This window comes from Microchirus variegatus, assembly GCF_963457635.1.
Source record: "Microchirus variegatus genome assembly, chromosome: 16".
NCBI classification, from domain to species: Eukaryota; Metazoa; Chordata; class Actinopteri; order Pleuronectiformes; family Soleidae; genus Microchirus; species Microchirus variegatus.
The window spans coordinates 3,442,182-3,458,431 of NC_139817.1; the positions used below are offsets into that span (position 1 = coordinate 3,442,182).

At 43.1% G+C, this 16,250-nt stretch overlaps 1 protein-coding gene across 1 annotated transcript in view; it reads right to left on the bottom strand.

Moving 5' to 3' along the window:
* Nucleotides 1-1,063: 1,063 nt before the first annotated feature.
* tbc1d8 (TBC1 domain family member 8) overlaps nucleotides 1,064-16,250 on the bottom strand; it is a 16,102-nt gene continuing 915 nt past the window's right edge. Inside the window, exons 2-20 of the mRNA XM_083902232.1 lie at nucleotides 13,149-13,259; nucleotides 12,919-13,037; nucleotides 12,610-12,838; nucleotides 11,445-11,685; nucleotides 11,132-11,339; nucleotides 9,521-9,718; nucleotides 9,281-9,430; nucleotides 9,055-9,205; nucleotides 7,775-7,989; nucleotides 7,561-7,678; nucleotides 5,787-6,072; nucleotides 5,078-5,216; nucleotides 4,891-4,989; nucleotides 4,736-4,804; nucleotides 4,379-4,649; nucleotides 4,225-4,290; nucleotides 3,644-3,730; nucleotides 3,443-3,558; nucleotides 1,064-2,306 (exon numbers count right to left, since the gene is read on the bottom strand). Of these exons, the coding sequence (XP_083758358.1) occupies nucleotides 1,887-2,306; nucleotides 3,443-3,558; nucleotides 3,644-3,730; nucleotides 4,225-4,290; nucleotides 4,379-4,649; nucleotides 4,736-4,804; nucleotides 4,891-4,989; nucleotides 5,078-5,216; nucleotides 5,787-6,072; nucleotides 7,561-7,678; nucleotides 7,775-7,989; nucleotides 9,055-9,205; nucleotides 9,281-9,430; nucleotides 9,521-9,718; nucleotides 11,132-11,339; nucleotides 11,445-11,685; nucleotides 12,610-12,838; nucleotides 12,919-13,037; nucleotides 13,149-13,259 (3,293 nt within the window). The 3' untranslated portion in view covers nucleotides 1,064-1,886. The remainder of the gene's footprint in view (nucleotides 2,307-3,442; nucleotides 3,559-3,643; nucleotides 3,731-4,224; nucleotides 4,291-4,378; nucleotides 4,650-4,735; nucleotides 4,805-4,890; nucleotides 4,990-5,077; nucleotides 5,217-5,786; nucleotides 6,073-7,560; nucleotides 7,679-7,774; nucleotides 7,990-9,054; nucleotides 9,206-9,280; nucleotides 9,431-9,520; nucleotides 9,719-11,131; nucleotides 11,340-11,444; nucleotides 11,686-12,609; nucleotides 12,839-12,918; nucleotides 13,038-13,148; nucleotides 13,260-16,250) is intronic.

Here is a 16,250-nt window from a genome sequence, read left to right on the forward strand (position 1 = left end):
AATGTGGGATTACGCCCTGGACCAGGTCTCCAGAGACGAGTGTCCAATAACCTCTGTATGTTTTTGGACTGTGGAAGGACACGGGACACAGCGGCTGTGACGTCTCAAAACATACCGTTTTTTGCGCTGTACCTCTGTAAAGGTGTTAATCCCAATGTTAATCCTGACAGATTAAGATTAGACGATTCAGTCCAGACACAGGAGCACACAACTATTTCATGGGAGGAGATTCCCGAGATTGCTATCTAGTTAATTAGTTGGCGAGCTAGCTGGCCCGCTATTTAGCTAGCTAGTTTTTCAACTTTTTTTGACTCAAAACTAAAAATTTGGGTGCAAAAATCCTTACATTGGAGAAAATATTTACATTGACAAACAGTGTAGATTATTTTCTTTATTATTATTGTTGTTCACTGTATTTTCAGGGAGGAGATTCCACCGAACCTTGCATGATTTAATGCAGCTTCAACAAGCATGCTAGCTAGCTAATTTTTCATCTTTTTTTTGACTCAAACCAAAACACTTGGGTGGGCAAAAATCATTCAATTGGAGAAACTATTTACATTACAACATGATTTAACGTGGCTTCAACAAGCTAGCTAGCCCGCTATTTAGCTAGCTAGATTTGGGGTGCAAAAATTATTCAATTGGAGAAAATATTTACATTACAGCATCACAAACAGTATAGAGTATTTACTTTATTATTATTATTGTTCACTGTATTTTCAGGGAGGAGATTCCGCCGAAACTTGCATGATTTAACGCGACTTCAGAATATAAACAGACACATGGAGGCGGAGCATCGTCGTCAGCTCTGTGTGGATGAATTCATCGCCGAGAAGACGGAATCAACTTGGTCTTGTACAAGTTCCTGTTCTAAACAAAAGTACGTAAACATCAACAACAAACGATGACAAAAAATGACAAAGAGAAGTGGTTTTCCAGTGCGTTTTATTTTGAAATTCCTCCAGTGTTGTTTTTTTCCTGCTTCCTGTAACTTTAAACATCCACAGTGTTTTTTAAAAAAAAAAACCGTAAAAAAAAAACAATAGTCTGTTTAACGAGTTTTGTGCAAGTGAAAAAAATTGATATTGAAAAGAAAAAAGTTATAAAATCAGTTTAAAAAAATGATCGCTTAAATAAGGCAGCCTCCATAAAGAGATATTTCACATATTAATACTTAATCATTCAGCCTTTTAGTGTTACCATGGAAATGTTTCATCGCTGATCTCCAAAAAAAAAAAAATTCAACAAAAATTATTTACATTTTTTTAAAGGCAGATTCCATAAAAACTTTGGCTCAGGATGAGAAAAAACGAGAAAGTCGATTAATCTGGGAAAAGTGAATCGATAAAGCGTTAGAAAGCGATTTATTCGCGTTAGTCGTGAGTTTATTTTTTTTTTTACATAAAAAGGTCCGATATGCAACTCAACATTTACTTATGTAACTTTTGTTCGTTGTTTTTCTCTAGCTTCTTTAGACATCCGAGTACCGTCGGAAAAACATAAATATGCTGCGATCAAACGGACGTGTTCGCCAGACGAGTACGTTTGCCGCGTACGTCTTTATCACATGCGTTGACTTTGAATTGCGTAATCGGTGAAGCATTTACGCGATATTTTACCGTTTGGATTGTATGATTTATCGTGAGTCTGGCTAGCCGCTAGACGCAAAAACATATTTAGCCAAACGCGAAAAAATGTCCGTCTACTCGCGTTGCCACACCGCGTACGTGTGACCACAGCTTTCACGAGTGTTGCATACTGGACCTTTACGTTTGTCAGTTAGCGTAAAAAAGTAGACAAAATGTCGCGTTAAGGCTCCCGGCTGCGTTCCGTCCTACGATGGCGATTGATTGTCGATGAGTACGTAAAGTTTGTACGTAAAGTCAGCTGCGATGTTTTTGCTGCAGCGTTAGCAAACCGGCGCGCTGGTGATACTGCTTCTCCTTGGCCGCCGCGATCTTCTCGCTCAGGTCCGCCGACTTCTCCAGGAAGTTGACCAGCGACTGTTCGGTCAACAGCGACGCCACGATCTGAGCCAAGCTAACCGTCCACTCCTTCTCCGCTGTCGCGCTGCCGCCGCCGTCGCCTCCTCCTCCTCCTCCGTCGTCATCTTCATCACCCGCCGTCACCTGTGCCTTCTTCGCCGCGACCTCCGGCGACTCGGAGCCGTTTCCGCGGTGACTGGCCTCGCCGATCTGCAGCACGAGGCTGGTGACGGTGGCGATGGCCTGGAAGAGCTCGTTCTCCTCCGAGTCGCCGTGGAACAAACTGTAGAGGGTTTTACAGAACTGGATAAACTCCCACTGTGGACGAGCACATGGAGAAGAAGAAGGTTAACAATCATCTGTTTATTTATTGATGTATAGTGCTGTCAAACGTTAACGCGGCAACGTTAACGCATGACACGTTTCCATGACGACTGACCAGAAAAAGACGCGTGACGTCATGTTTACGTGACTCCAGATGTTAAAATGAGTCTCTAAAGTAAGGCTAAACTTTACTAAGCGTACGCAGGTTATTTGTAGCGCTGCTCTTTTCCTTTCCTTTCCTTTCCTTAATAAACAGACCGCTCCAGTTCGACTGTAGGCGCGCTAACGGCGCTAAAAGGAGCTAATGCAGCTAACGGAGCCAACTGCTAAACGGTGCCTGGACTCCGGTGTCGTGGCACGTAAACATGACGTCATGTGCATCTTTTTCCGCTCAGTCGTCATGGAAACGTGTCATGCGTTAACACGCGTTAGCCTATTGCACAACGTTATTTATTGATTTATTTTTTTACAAAGTGTCCATCTGTCGCCCCCTAGTGACGTCCGAGTAATTACGAAAAACTCTGCTTGCTTTGAGACGGAGATCTTCACCTTCTGATCTTCACCGTTTGATTTTTGTCTCTAAGTTTTTAACGCGTTACATGTTCAAACTTTAGCTTTAAGCTTTAACCACATAAACTTATAATTCTATACGATGCTAAATTAAGAAATATTATATATATTTATATTATATTATAAAAAAAACTATTAAATTACGACAGATTTTCTGATTCAGAAGAAATCCTTTTTTTTAACCAAAATTCTAAATAAATGTATATGATGGTAAATGATGATTTTGTACCAGAGGGATATAATTCTGAAAGTTTAAATATGTCCTCTATTATTGAGGGATAGAAAACTTTGAAAATCAATAAAAAAAATTAAAAGTTAAAAAAATTTATAAAAATCATTATTTCTAATCTTAAAAAAAAATAAAAAAAATCTAGATCAAAAAGATTTTTAAAGCACATTTTTCTCACCATTTTCCAAGTTTTAGATGTTAAAATATAAAAAAAATGTCTCTTTTCTTTCATTAAAGATAAATAAATGTAATAAAAGCGTAATAATTGAGGTGAATTGATAAGGTAACTAAACATGTTTTATATTAACGTAGTGTTTTCCGTGTTGTTGACCTGGTTCATGAGCGGCAGAGGTTTGTCCGCGTCCTTCTGCTTCTCTTTGGCCAAGTCCTTCAGCATCTGCTTCAGCTGCTGCTGGAAATCTTCTTCTTTACCTCGACCTTCGTCGTCTGCAACGACAGCGGCCGCCGTCACCAAAACAAACAAAAACAAACAAACAACGAGAAAACTGTGTGTGTGTGTGTGTGTACGGACCAGAGGGTTTACTGACGTAGAGCGGTCTGTTAGTGGACAACAGGGGGTTCTTCATGAGGGAGGGGTCGTCCTCGCTCTCTGTCAGAGCTACACACACACACACACACACTGAGGTTAATGACTATATTTAAACAGGAAAATCAACACAAACGCAAGTTTGTCAACCTGTCTCTTTTCTGCACCAAATCCCATTCAGAAAAATCGTAATTTTTAAGCTCACGGGAACACAGTCGCTGATGGTCCGCTGCTGCCTCGTGTGGTCAGTTTAAGTCACTCGGGTGAATCCGAACAACAGACTTCGCGCACAGAAGTCACAAAACGACACGTTTCACGTGACAGACGGAGGCAGAAGTGGATCGACAACTGCAGCGTGCTGCGACGTTAAATCTGCGGTTTTCTCTATGGGGTTTGGTGTGGGAGAGTGAGCGGTTTTTGGCGGACGTTTTTTGGTTGTAAAAGTGTTGTTTAACGACGGGATCGAGGGGCAAAAGTCTTCTCGAGCTGTTTTAGACTTAATCTGGTGTAGATTACATCACGTGGACCTTTAGCTGAGAGGCTAACGGCTAAAGAGAATGAATAACCTGGTGGGATGTGGAGGCGATAGAGCAGCCGTATCTTCTCGTTCAGCTCCTCGCAGTACAGCGTGTCTGAAACATGGGAAAAGGACGATTATTTATCGAGTTTAAAGGCCACGCCTCCTCCTCCTCCTCCTCCTCCTCCTCTTCTTCTTCTTACCCAGCCACCCCGCAAACTCCCTGAAGGTCACCAGGTTGTCCCGGTCCTGGTCGAGCAGCGTGAAGGTGCGGTCGGCCACCGTGTCCGTGTGCTGGTTGGACTCGCCGGGCCACGGCACCAGGAGCCCGTACAGGCTCTTGAACTGGGGCCGGTCCAGCCGGTACTGGCGCTCCAGGTACGAGCGGCCCGAGTCCACGTAGCTCCACGCCGCCGCCTCGGCCGCCGCCGCCGAGCTGCTGTCGCCCCAGTACAGACTGATGAAGTGCTCTGTCTGCAGAGGGAGAGGACGCAGATGATCGGTTCTGACGATTGATTAACTGGATGAAGAAGAAGAAGAAGGAGGAGGAGTTATTGTACCTTGAAGAGGTCGTAGATGTCCGACAAGTTCTCTGAAGAGATGGAAACATCTGGAGTCACCAGTCTTAACTGCAAACAGAAAGAAAAAGTCGGTAACTTTTAACAACCAACGCTTAAAAACCGCCTCTGAAGCTGCGATGTTTTTTCGTTCTCACGGCGTTCTCTTTGGTCGTGTCCTCGTGAGCCTGCAGGACTCGGATTCTGTGTCTGCAGCGAAGTCTCTCGATCTGACGCACGGTCAGGTCTCCGAATTTCTGACGACGGGAAACGGAAACGGAGTCATGCGACGTGACGCTGACGGCAACAGAAAACCTACCGTCGCATCGACAGTTTGCGACTCACCTCGTACGACTCATTGATGAGGTCGGTGATGTTGACGCGTCCGACGTCGTCGTCGTCGCCGCGGCTGCTGCTCTGCTCAGCAGCAGGCGGCGAGGACGGAGGACGAGGCGACTCTTCACTGTCCACCTGCTCCAGGAAACTGCAAACATGTAAGAATAAACATTTATCTTCCATTTTTTCGTTTTTTAATTGTGTAAAATTTAGGTGAAATTACTTCCATTTGGGGGAAAAAACATCAAAAATTATGAAGAAAATTATAAAAAATATGACCTGAATCTTATGAATTGTTGTTTTTCTATCAGAAGTGACGTTTTTAACTATAGTTATCGGCCATTTATAGTAAACAATAACGGGCCGAGAACTGAACCTTGTGGGACTCCCTTTGTGTACATTTATAACTTGCCTTAAAACTATTAAATGTTCCACACTGGACGTTTTAAACATCATATTCGAGTTGCTCACTGTCCTGAAAAAACACACTCGGATCATAGATCGAGCTTCAGATTTAAAAAAAACGAGAGGTTTGAGGCTCCTATTGGACGAAACTGGCTGTCAATCACACTGGTGTCCAGACATATGCGTCGTCCGATTCTCAACATTTACTTTATCTTCTATTAAAGTAGAGCTAAAACTAAACGGGACAACGTTAAGGATCGCCCCCTAGTGGCTAACTCTGTATTTAAACTCAGTCTCTGGTTCAGGTCTCTACCTGGTGAGGATCATCAGGGCCTGTCCGTCGTCGGTGCTGGCCGAGAGCAGCGCGGCGTTGGCGTCCAGCACGGCTAATCCCAGCTGCAGGACGGCCTTAATCCCGTGGAAGAAGAAGCAGTCGACGACGCGCACGGCGCTGTGGAAGGGCAGCACGCTGAGGAAGAGCGTGAGGAACCAGGAGAGGGAGACGGACGACAGCGATGACAGGTCCGACACGTGCTCGGCCAGCTCGGGAAGACGCTCGCGGATCAGCTCCTCAAAGACCGACTGGTCCACCTGAGCTCCTGTAGGACAACACACACACACACAAAAACCTGTTATTATATCTTAGTGAGGACACATCATTGACCCTTAACTTAACCCGATGTTAACACATCATAGACCCTTAACTTAACCCTCAATTAACACATCATAGACCCTTAGCTTAACATTTCATAGACCCTTAACTTAACATATCATAGACCCATAACTTAAGCCTAAGTTAACACATCATAGACCCTTAACTTAACCTAAGTTAACACATCATAGACCCTTAACCCTAAGTAAACACATCATAGACCCTTAACTTAACACATCATAGACCCTTAACTTAACATATCATAGACCCTTAACTTAACTCGACATTAACACGTCATAGACCCTTAACTTAACCCGACATTAACACGTCATAGACCCTTAACTTAAGCCTAAGTTAACACATTATAGACCCTTAACTTAACTTAACCCTAACTTAAAATATCATAGACCCTTAACTTAACACATCATAGACCCTTAACTTAACATATCATAGACCCTTAACTTAACACATCATAGACCCTTAACTTTACCCTAAAACCAGGTCTGGTGAACTTTAACTTTTCTGCTTTCAAATCTGTAGTTAGTGTTTATTTAATGCAGCTATTTTATTTGTCAAATAAATTTGTGTAAATTTAGAAACGATGATGACAATGTTCAGCGACGTGACATTTAAAGTGACAATTTATTTAAATTCACACGTTTATAAAAGAATAAAAAAAGGAAATATTAAAATAATTATTTTGAATTCTTATTTTCAAAAGCTGTTTTTCACAAGTTGGCCACTAGATAGCAGCAAATGATCGCCTTTCTGCGTGAATTAGACCTCCTAAAAACACCACTATCTGTCCATTAAAATGCACATTATTACTTTAACAACATAGATAAATAAACCTAAGAGACAAAACAACTATTTTATTTTTCTAATCACAATCTGAACAAGATTTAGATCCAGAAACAAGGAACAGTAACTGTAATCGTTTCATTTAAACCTTCATGATTATCCACTTTTTCCTTCTTTAAAAACATATTTTGCGATTTAATGTTGTTTTTTTGCGACAAAAATAAACTCTTAAATAGCTCGGTAAGTGTTTGCATACAGTCGGGGACAAAGGCAAATCACTGGAGATGAAAACGTGGCTGCAAACGTCTGGACATTAAAAAAAAAAAGAGGAAGAGGAAATTGTTTGAAACGCGTGCGTCGCGCGGCTCATAAACATCCCGCTGCACAAACACAGGAAATAAGGCTTTTGTTTTATCCGGGTTCAAAATAAGGTGATCAGACAAAACAATCACAACATACAGGTTTCTGTATGAGCTTTCACCATGAGCTTAAATTGATGTTTTTCTCTATGGAGTTTGGTGCAAACTTCAGTTTCTGTCCAGAAAAAGTGTTGTATACAGAATTACCCATATTGCTTTTATGAGACGGGCAGAATCTGAAAGTATAGCCGTAATTCTGACCTCTGATCACTGACCTATGACCCTGCGGTTGAAGTAGTCGGGCAGCATCCTCTCACAAACGGCCACCAGCAGCCAGAACGCTTCTTCTTCTTTGGTGTAAAGCAGCAGAACCGACGCCAGGATGTTCATCGACTGGAGATTTAACAAACAAACAAACAAACACATTTAATTTAAACGAAACGTAGACGACGTTACGGAAGGTGACGACGCCCCCCCGCTGCTTCTTACCTGACAGTATCCGATCTTCGGGTTGCGGTGAGCGTACGCGGTGAGGACGCGTCGGAGCGCGGCGATGCCCGTGGGGTTCTGGAAGGCCGGGTGGTCCGGCAGCGAGCGGTGGAGGTCCCGCTCGATCTCGTCTGTGGCGAGGTTGCTCTGGCCCATGGACGTCTGCACCAGGCCGGTGTAGTAACCCTGATGGGACTCCAGCTCCGAGGACGCGTCTGCACACACACACACACACACACACACACACACACACACACACACACACACACACACACACAGAGGGTCGCGACAGGGATTCACTTCCTGTAAAACATCTTTAAATGATCGGTGTTCCCTCTGAGAAAAATCCTAGTTCCTCTCCAGGTTTTCAGTTTGACTGTGACAGCTGAAGTGAGACTGAAAACTAAAAAAAAAACCACTGCCAGAGATTAAAAAAAGCACAAAAAATAAGATTTTTTTGGTCTACCCAAATAAGGAAGTAGCGAAATGTGTCTACTTCCTGCTCGGACAGGCTACTTCCTGTTGCGACGGGCTACTTCCTGTCTAAACAGGCAGCTAACGACCACAACGTTCGCAAAAAACAATAGTCGTAACAGGTGGTAGCCGCAAGAATTTCGCACGTGCGTAGAATAATCGCGTTTAAAGTACGAAGCGATATTTCAAGGTTTAATTCAAGATGGCCACTCCAGCCATTATAAGTAAGGTAGCTGCAGTTTTGTATTTTTTTATTTTTTTTATCGCATACACAATGCTAACCAACAATAGCCGTATGAGGAAGTAGCCGTAAGAACTGTCGCACGCGTGTAGAATAAATTGGGTGTCCAGTACGAAGCGATATTTCAAGTTCACAATTCAAGATGGCCGCTGCAGCCATTATGAGTAAGGTAGCTGTACTTTTGTTGTTGTTGTTGTTTTTAATCGTACACACAATGCTAACCAACTGTGTGTCTGTGCGCTGTTGATACGGACCTTTTACGTATAAAATTGTTATTTAGCAAAGCTAGCTGTAATGCTAACATTAGCTGAGTAACAGGGGTTAAAGAAAAAGTGAGTTTAATGAGCTAAAACTGTAAAAACTTCAATTAATTTCTAGTTTTTGTAGTCATTTGTAGTATTAGCTGTAGCATGCCGCTAGCTCTGTTCTCAGGTTTACTGTTTAGTGTATAGTTTTACTGTGTTTGAGGAAATGTAAATGTTGAATTATGGTCTCATTTTGTGACATTTCAGTCAATTATACTTTTATTTCAGAAGCAACCAGACAGAACACATTAAAAGCTCACCAGAGAGCGTCATCCACAGCTCCCCTCGCAGCGACTCCGGTATCCCCATGGCGACGAGCCTCTGGATCTTCTCCGTGCGGAACATGTGGACGCCGCGTCCGAACTCTGAGAAGTGGTCGTCCCACAGCTGCTCCTTCACCTGCTCCATGCTCTGACACAGCAAACACGCACAGGTGAACCGTCGTCCTTTAAAAACACACCACGGCGTTTGCTTTTCTTCTCTTACCTTGTTGCCGTTGGCTCCCGGTGTGTTTTGGTGGAAGGCCGTCATCAGCGCCTCGCTGTTGATGGTGTTGCGCAGAACCTGCTCCTCGATCTCCTCCTCGTCCGAGAAGCCAGTGTCGTAGTAGAAGGTGTAGTAGGTAGTCGGCGAGCTCTGGAGGAAATACAAAAGGTTTCTCAGCCTCACACGTCCAAGCCCAAAAAGTGCAGTTCCCTGAATGAACACTAGAGGCAGAGATGGTACCAGGCTCCTCTTGCTGTCCTTCCTGCTGCGGAACATGGAGAGTTTCCAGTGCAGAGCTTTGAGCCTGGAGTTGAGACTGTCCACCAGCTCGTCTCTGTCCTGCAGCTCGATCAGCTGGAACGCCTTCTTCATGCGGACGCTCACGATGACGGGGTTGGGAAGCGAAGAGGTGCTCTCGGCTTTCTCTATGGACAAGACCTGACGATAAAAACAGACGATGGGCAAAAAGCTTTAGGGTTAAGAAGGAGAACAAAGAATCTGACGGAAATCCACGCGAATAAAAACCTGTTCTACTCTGATATTATTAGGATTTTAATGAAATCCAAACTATGCAGGAAGTGTGCAGGGACTGAAGAGTGGAGCAGGACTATTATTCTTATTATTGATAATACCAGTGCTATTGTTAGCCACAGTAACACAGTGGCTTCAGAGGAAGTGATTATACTTCTGTAAAAGACAAAGCAGAAACAGGAAATGGAGGATTGAACAGCAGCAGTGGAGGGAAGAGCAAATAAATGATAATAAACAGCAACACTACAAAATAAAGTGAACATGAAAATATAACTTAATGAAATACAACATATATATAAATATAACATATATAACCGTATATGTGTGTGTGTGTAGTGTTACACCGATGCTATATGTTGTTATGCTATGCTTAACTTTGTGATGTTGTGCCATGCTAAGTCATAACAAAGCTATGTTGTTTTATGCTATGCTATTTCATAGCTGTTATGCTACAGTATGTCATAGCTTTGTTATGTTGTGTTACCCTATGCTAAGTCGTAGCTTTGTTGTGCTATGCTATGCTAATTAGTTGCTGTGTTGCATTATATCATGCTTTGTCATGTTGTGCCATGCTATGCTAAGTCATAGCTTTGTTGTGTTATACTATGCGTTGTTATAGCTTTGTTATGTTGTGCTATGCCAGGTCGTATCTTTGTTGTGTTATGCTATGCTTTGTCATAGCTTTGTTGTGCTATGCTAAGTCATAGCTTTGTTGCGTTATACTATGCTAAGTCGTTGCTTTGTTGTGTTATACTATGCTTTGTCATAGCTTTGTTGTGTTATACTATGCTTTGTCATAGCTTTGTTGTTTTGCGTTTTGTTGTAGGTTATGTTTTGTATATCACTTTGGTTTCACTCTATATATCATAGTATATTATATTGTCAGTGAATTGTGTCTTCTGTTGTCGTGAGACTGTGTGAACGTTGTCAAGCACATGCAGTATAACCAGCCTGTGTGAGCGTGTGTGTGTGTTACTGTTTAACTCGCTGCTGACAGAACAAACACGGGTTGTTTAACAACCTAAATTCACAGACTTCACGGCTGAAAACTCTCTGATAAAGAGTCTGTTGATGTCGTCAAACTCTGCGACTTCAGATGAGATCCAGCCTCTCAAACTATTTACTATTTACGCAACAAGACCTGGACTAATGATCTAAGAACTCCTTGACTTTAGTTTCCTGCAGGTATTTACAGTACTGATGTTAGGCTTGTTTACAGTACAGCATGTGAACTGTCAACACCCCAGCAGGCATAAGTTACCCAAGTTACCCAAACCCAGCTCCTGGTAAACCCTCTGCTCTCGTGTTCAGGTGCTGTACCTCGGTGAGGGGGAGGAGCAGCACGCAGCTGCCTTCCTCCCGGCTGGAGAAGCACAGGTAGCTGTCGGTGGTGTACAGAGTCCCGCTCGTGTGGCAGCGGGCGTGCGGCGTCCACACGGAGCACGACGCCACCTCGTGGAGCCTCTCGCCGCGAGGGAGGCGAAACAGGGCGAGGACGTACTCCCTCAGCGCCTGTTCCTCGAGGATTCTGGAGATAAAGGTGAGACGACCTTCAAGCAAACAATTTGTTTACCAGCTAACACTAAATCTGATTTGAGCCCTAAGGAGATTCGTTAACTTATCGGAGGCCGACCTCTTAGTGATGCGAGCGGGCTGCTGCAGAACTCGGTCCAGCTCCAGGCCTTCGCTGTCCAGCAGCCGCCTGAGGGCAATGTCAGCCAGCTGACCTATGACCCCAAAGGTCTCTTCCAGGTTCAGGAACATGGAGAACTCCCTCTGCCGCTGCCGAGTGTTGACCCGGATGGCCTCCGTCATCAGCCCGGTGGAGACCCGCTCCAGCCGCGTCACCTCTGCCCACGGAATGACGAACTTGACTGAGGTGAAATAGAATGAATTTACAACAAAAGAAGGATTGCAGTTTTAGCAAAAAGTACTTCTATGTTGGGTTAGAGACACTAAAATTCAAAGTTTAAACCACATTCCAAGTCTGAGCCATCAAAAAAGAGTGATGCCCAAGTCAAATACCCATTACCTGAGTCTGGATCATCATGGTCTGTGCTTACTCTTGAGACTAATTTTCAGGTTTGAGTCATCAAAGTCCAAGTCGATTCTAAAGGGTCAGTCCAAGTTGAGTCTTCACCACCCATGTTTGAGTCAAAGACCAGTCAAGCCCACATTTCCAGGGTCCAAGTCATCATGTTTGAGTCAAAGACCAGTCAAGTCCACATTTCAAGGGTCCAAGTCATCATGTTTGAGTCAAAGACCAGTCAAGTCCACATTTCAAGGGTCCAAGTCATCATGTTTGAGTCAAAGACCAGTCAAGTCCACATTTCCAGGGTCGAAGTCATCATGTTTGAGTCAAAGACCAGTCAAGTCCACATTTCAAGGGTCCAAGTCATCATGTTTGAGTCAAAGACCAGTCAAGTCCACATTTCAAGGGTCCAAGTCATCATGTTTGAGCCAAAGACCAGTCAAGTCCACATTTCAAGGGTCCAAGTCATCATGTTTGAGCCAAAGACCAGTCAAGTCCACATTTCAAGAGTCCAAGTCATCATGTTTGAGTCAAAGACCAGTCAAGTCCACATTTCAAGGGTCCAAGTCATCATGTTTGAGCCAAAGACCAGTCAAGTCCACATTTCAAGGGTCCAAGTCATCATGTTTGAGTCAAAGACCAGTCAAGTCCACATTTCCAGGGTCCAAGTCATCATGTTTGAGTCAAAGACCAGTCAAGTCCACATTTCCAGGGTCCAAGTCATCGAAGAAGAGTCCAAGGGGAGTCCCCATTGGCCAAGTCTCACCTTCCTTCCCCAGCAGGAAGGAGTAGAAGGCCATGTGGTTGATACTGAGGTAGAGGAAGCCCTGCCGAGGCACCCGGCCCTTCCAGCAGCAGCAGGAGTAGAACGTCACCAGTTTCTCCGACGACGGGAGGCCGAAGTGCAACTCGAACTTCAGCAGCGCCTCCCTGAACTTCTCCGGGTCCTCCTCCTGGGCGGCCTGGCGGCCCCGGACCTCCTCTGCGATGAGGCCCTACATAAAGGAGGGGTTGAGGAATTCCTGAAATCCGTCCACAAAAACACACTAAAACTCTCAAAATACACAAATCAGACCTTGACTTTTCCTTTGACAAAGCTGGCAACATCCTCCTTGTTCTCAAACACAGACAGAGAGTGGAGCAGGTTGTGGCGCAGCCAATCCCAGTGCTTGTTCACCTCTTCTACGGCAGCTCCTGAACGACACCAAAAACAAACCAGGGAACATATTTTATCTCATCAAGCACCTGAGACGAAATGATGATGATGTTATGAAGAGGAAGAAGAAGAGCTTTTCCTAAACTCACCACTGGCGATGACCCAGCTGATCTGGGAGCCAGGAACCTGGAGGAGGATGCGGAATGGAGTGACCCTGGCATTGGAGTCCAGCACCGTGTCCAGCGCCCCCACAAGGAGACCTGTGGAAATGAAAACCATGAACGTTCACCTGGACACAGATGTAGAGGTTTTGACTGGAGACGCCGCAAAGGACAGGATGAGACAACATCCTGCTACCACAACACCGCTGTGAGGAGGGAACAGACCTTATTACAGTTTAAATGAGCTGGAAACCAGGCGGCTAATATTCTCACATTTTCAGTTTTTACTCCACAATCCGGCAGGAAACCCATTTAGAAGCAAACTCCCATGTGTTTTCTTCACTGTTGCAATCAACTGCACAGATGTTCGCGTTACTAAAATTGACCCCGCAGATCTATAACGCTAAATTAATTCATGCATTCTGATAGCACTCGATTAGGGACGGACCAAGAACAGGCTGACGGTCTGTCTTTAAAGGCCACAGACGTCACATTTTCATCTTCGCAAAGCGCCGCTAACCTGAATCATGCTTTTCTAATAACGGCAATTTGTGGTGGAGCTTTAATTCAGTATATCCTCTGTGGAAAAAAACGTTCAACGTCATGTTCTCTGTTCTCGTAAACATAATATCGGGTTAACTAATAAGCTACAGTTTCTTGTAGCAGTTAAATCAGCTACAAGAAACCAGCTAGCTGTTGTTCTTTTTTCTGGCTGATCAGTGAATACCGTCCTTATATGTACATTTATTTATGTTTTCCAGATATTTTCATAATTGTTTACATTTTTACTCAAATTCTGCATAGACAACAGTTATTCACAGACTGGACTGCCAGGCTAAGCTAGCATGAGGATGGACGTGAACAGACCTACTACTTTGTTAATGAAACACAAAAGCCCAACTGATGCCAAAAAGTTGGCTAAAAGTTAACCAAACAAACCTAGCGAACAACCCTGAGAACCAACCTTTGCTTTGTTGGTGAAAAGTAAAAAAATAACTGAACAAACTGCAGCTAAACTTAGCCGAACTATCACCTGTGAGCTACGCTAACATGAATGACGGGCGTAGACGGACTCTTGTTTTGTAAATTAAACTTAAAAGTCCAGTTAAAATAACTCAATCTAAAGTTAGCCAAACTATCACCAGTGAGGTGAACTTTTTTTGTTAACACAACACAATAGTGTAGTTTAAAGAACAGACAAATTAGGAAAACCAAGCTAACGTGATGGATGTGAACCATTTAAAGACAAGACTAGAAGTTCAAGTTAGCCAAACTAAGCTAGCACTGGCCCTGATTTGTTAATAAAAACTACAAAATTAGCCAAACTATCACCTGTGTGGTAAACTAGTATGAGTCCTGTTTTATTATAATTATTTAATTAAACACAGTTGTTTAAGAAAAGATTAAAAAAGCTAAAGTTAGCCAAACTGTAATGTGACATACAAGCGCTAAGTGGGTCCCATCACTTTATAACAAGTGAAAGAAAACTTTCTATGTAAATATTTAAAGAGACAGATGCATTTATTTGGTCTATAACCTTAAATGATCTATGCTGCGATTCATTTACGTAATTATCTCGGGTCAAAAAGAGGTTTTTCAGCTAAATGTAAAGAAAAGTGAAGACCAAAGAGTCACGCTGGCTTCCTTCCAGACGCCACATCTTAGCGTCATCTTAGAGTTTACATTTTCTTTACACGTATATTTAGCTTTTATCTCATATTTTCCAAATATAACGTTAAAAAAGTGACGTCGGACGTCTCAAAATCGGCCGTTTCTGCTCTTCTTCTTCTTCGTTGTGGACGTAAAACATTAACGTTCCGTATCAAAACAAACCCTTTTTATTTTGGAATTCCGTGAAACACATGATGATTTATGTGAAGTGAAGGTTAGCTTGTGTCTGTGCGAGCTTATTATAGAGCGGAGCAGTAGGTGTGGTGTGAAGGAAGTGATCATCTGCAGATGTTCTCTCAAACTCTTGTAAGAAACAGCTTTTATAGACTTCAGTTTCTCCTGACAGGACTTGACCTTTGACCTCTCTCTCTCTCTCTCTCTCTATGGGAACAGTGAGGACAAACATGACAAAGACAAAGAAGTAAACTCAGGAAGTTCCTGATATTCTGTTTGAGAAGACGAGCGTTTTTAAACGGTGTCCTGAGACCCAGCGCAGAGAGGAAGTGAGACAAAGAGGACGAGTCGTGACTCGTCGCTCGGACGACGACGACGACGACATTTGAATAATGCAACACAAAAATAGACATGAAAATGTGAGCAAATCCACGACGAGGACACGCAAACTTTTTTTTTTACACCAGCAACAAAAGAACCTGTGAGAAAGAGAACAGGAAGTGGAAGACGTTTAAATGTAAATATATAAAGTTAACTGACGGGTTTTTAACATGTTCTACAAACACAGAAGAGAGAAGTTAAATAAAAGTGTCCAAACTTCTTCTTCTTATGAGAAGGAATTTGACTGGAAATATTTAGGATAATTGTGATTACTCAAAGTTGTGATATCGGTACTCAAGTTTGTGATATCGGTACTAACGGTTGTGATACAGATACTCGCGGTTGTGATACAGATACTCGCGGTTGTGATACAGATACTCACAGTTGTGATATAGGTGCTCAAGGATGTGATATTACTAGTATTGGTAGATACTCAAGGTTGTGATGCAGGTATTCAAGGTTCTGATATCAGTACTCACAGTTGTGATATCGGTACTGAAGGTTGCGATATCGGTACTCATGGTTGTGATATCGGTACTCACGGTTGTGATATTGGTACTCACGGTTGTGATATCGGTACTCAAGTTTGTGATATCGGTACTGAAGGTTGTGATATCGGTACTCACGGTTGTGATATCGGTACTCACGGTTGTGATATCGGTACTCAAGTTTGTGATATCAGTACTCACAGTTGTGATATTGGTGTCTGTATTGGTCTCATCAAAGTTGTATCCTTCGTTTGACCAACAGTCAAAATCCAAGGATCGTTTACAAAGTTTCAAAAAGTGAGTTCTCACACTGACAAACACCTTTTTAAGTGTTTACAATGAAAGGAATCATCAGAATTCTGTTAAAATTAATAAT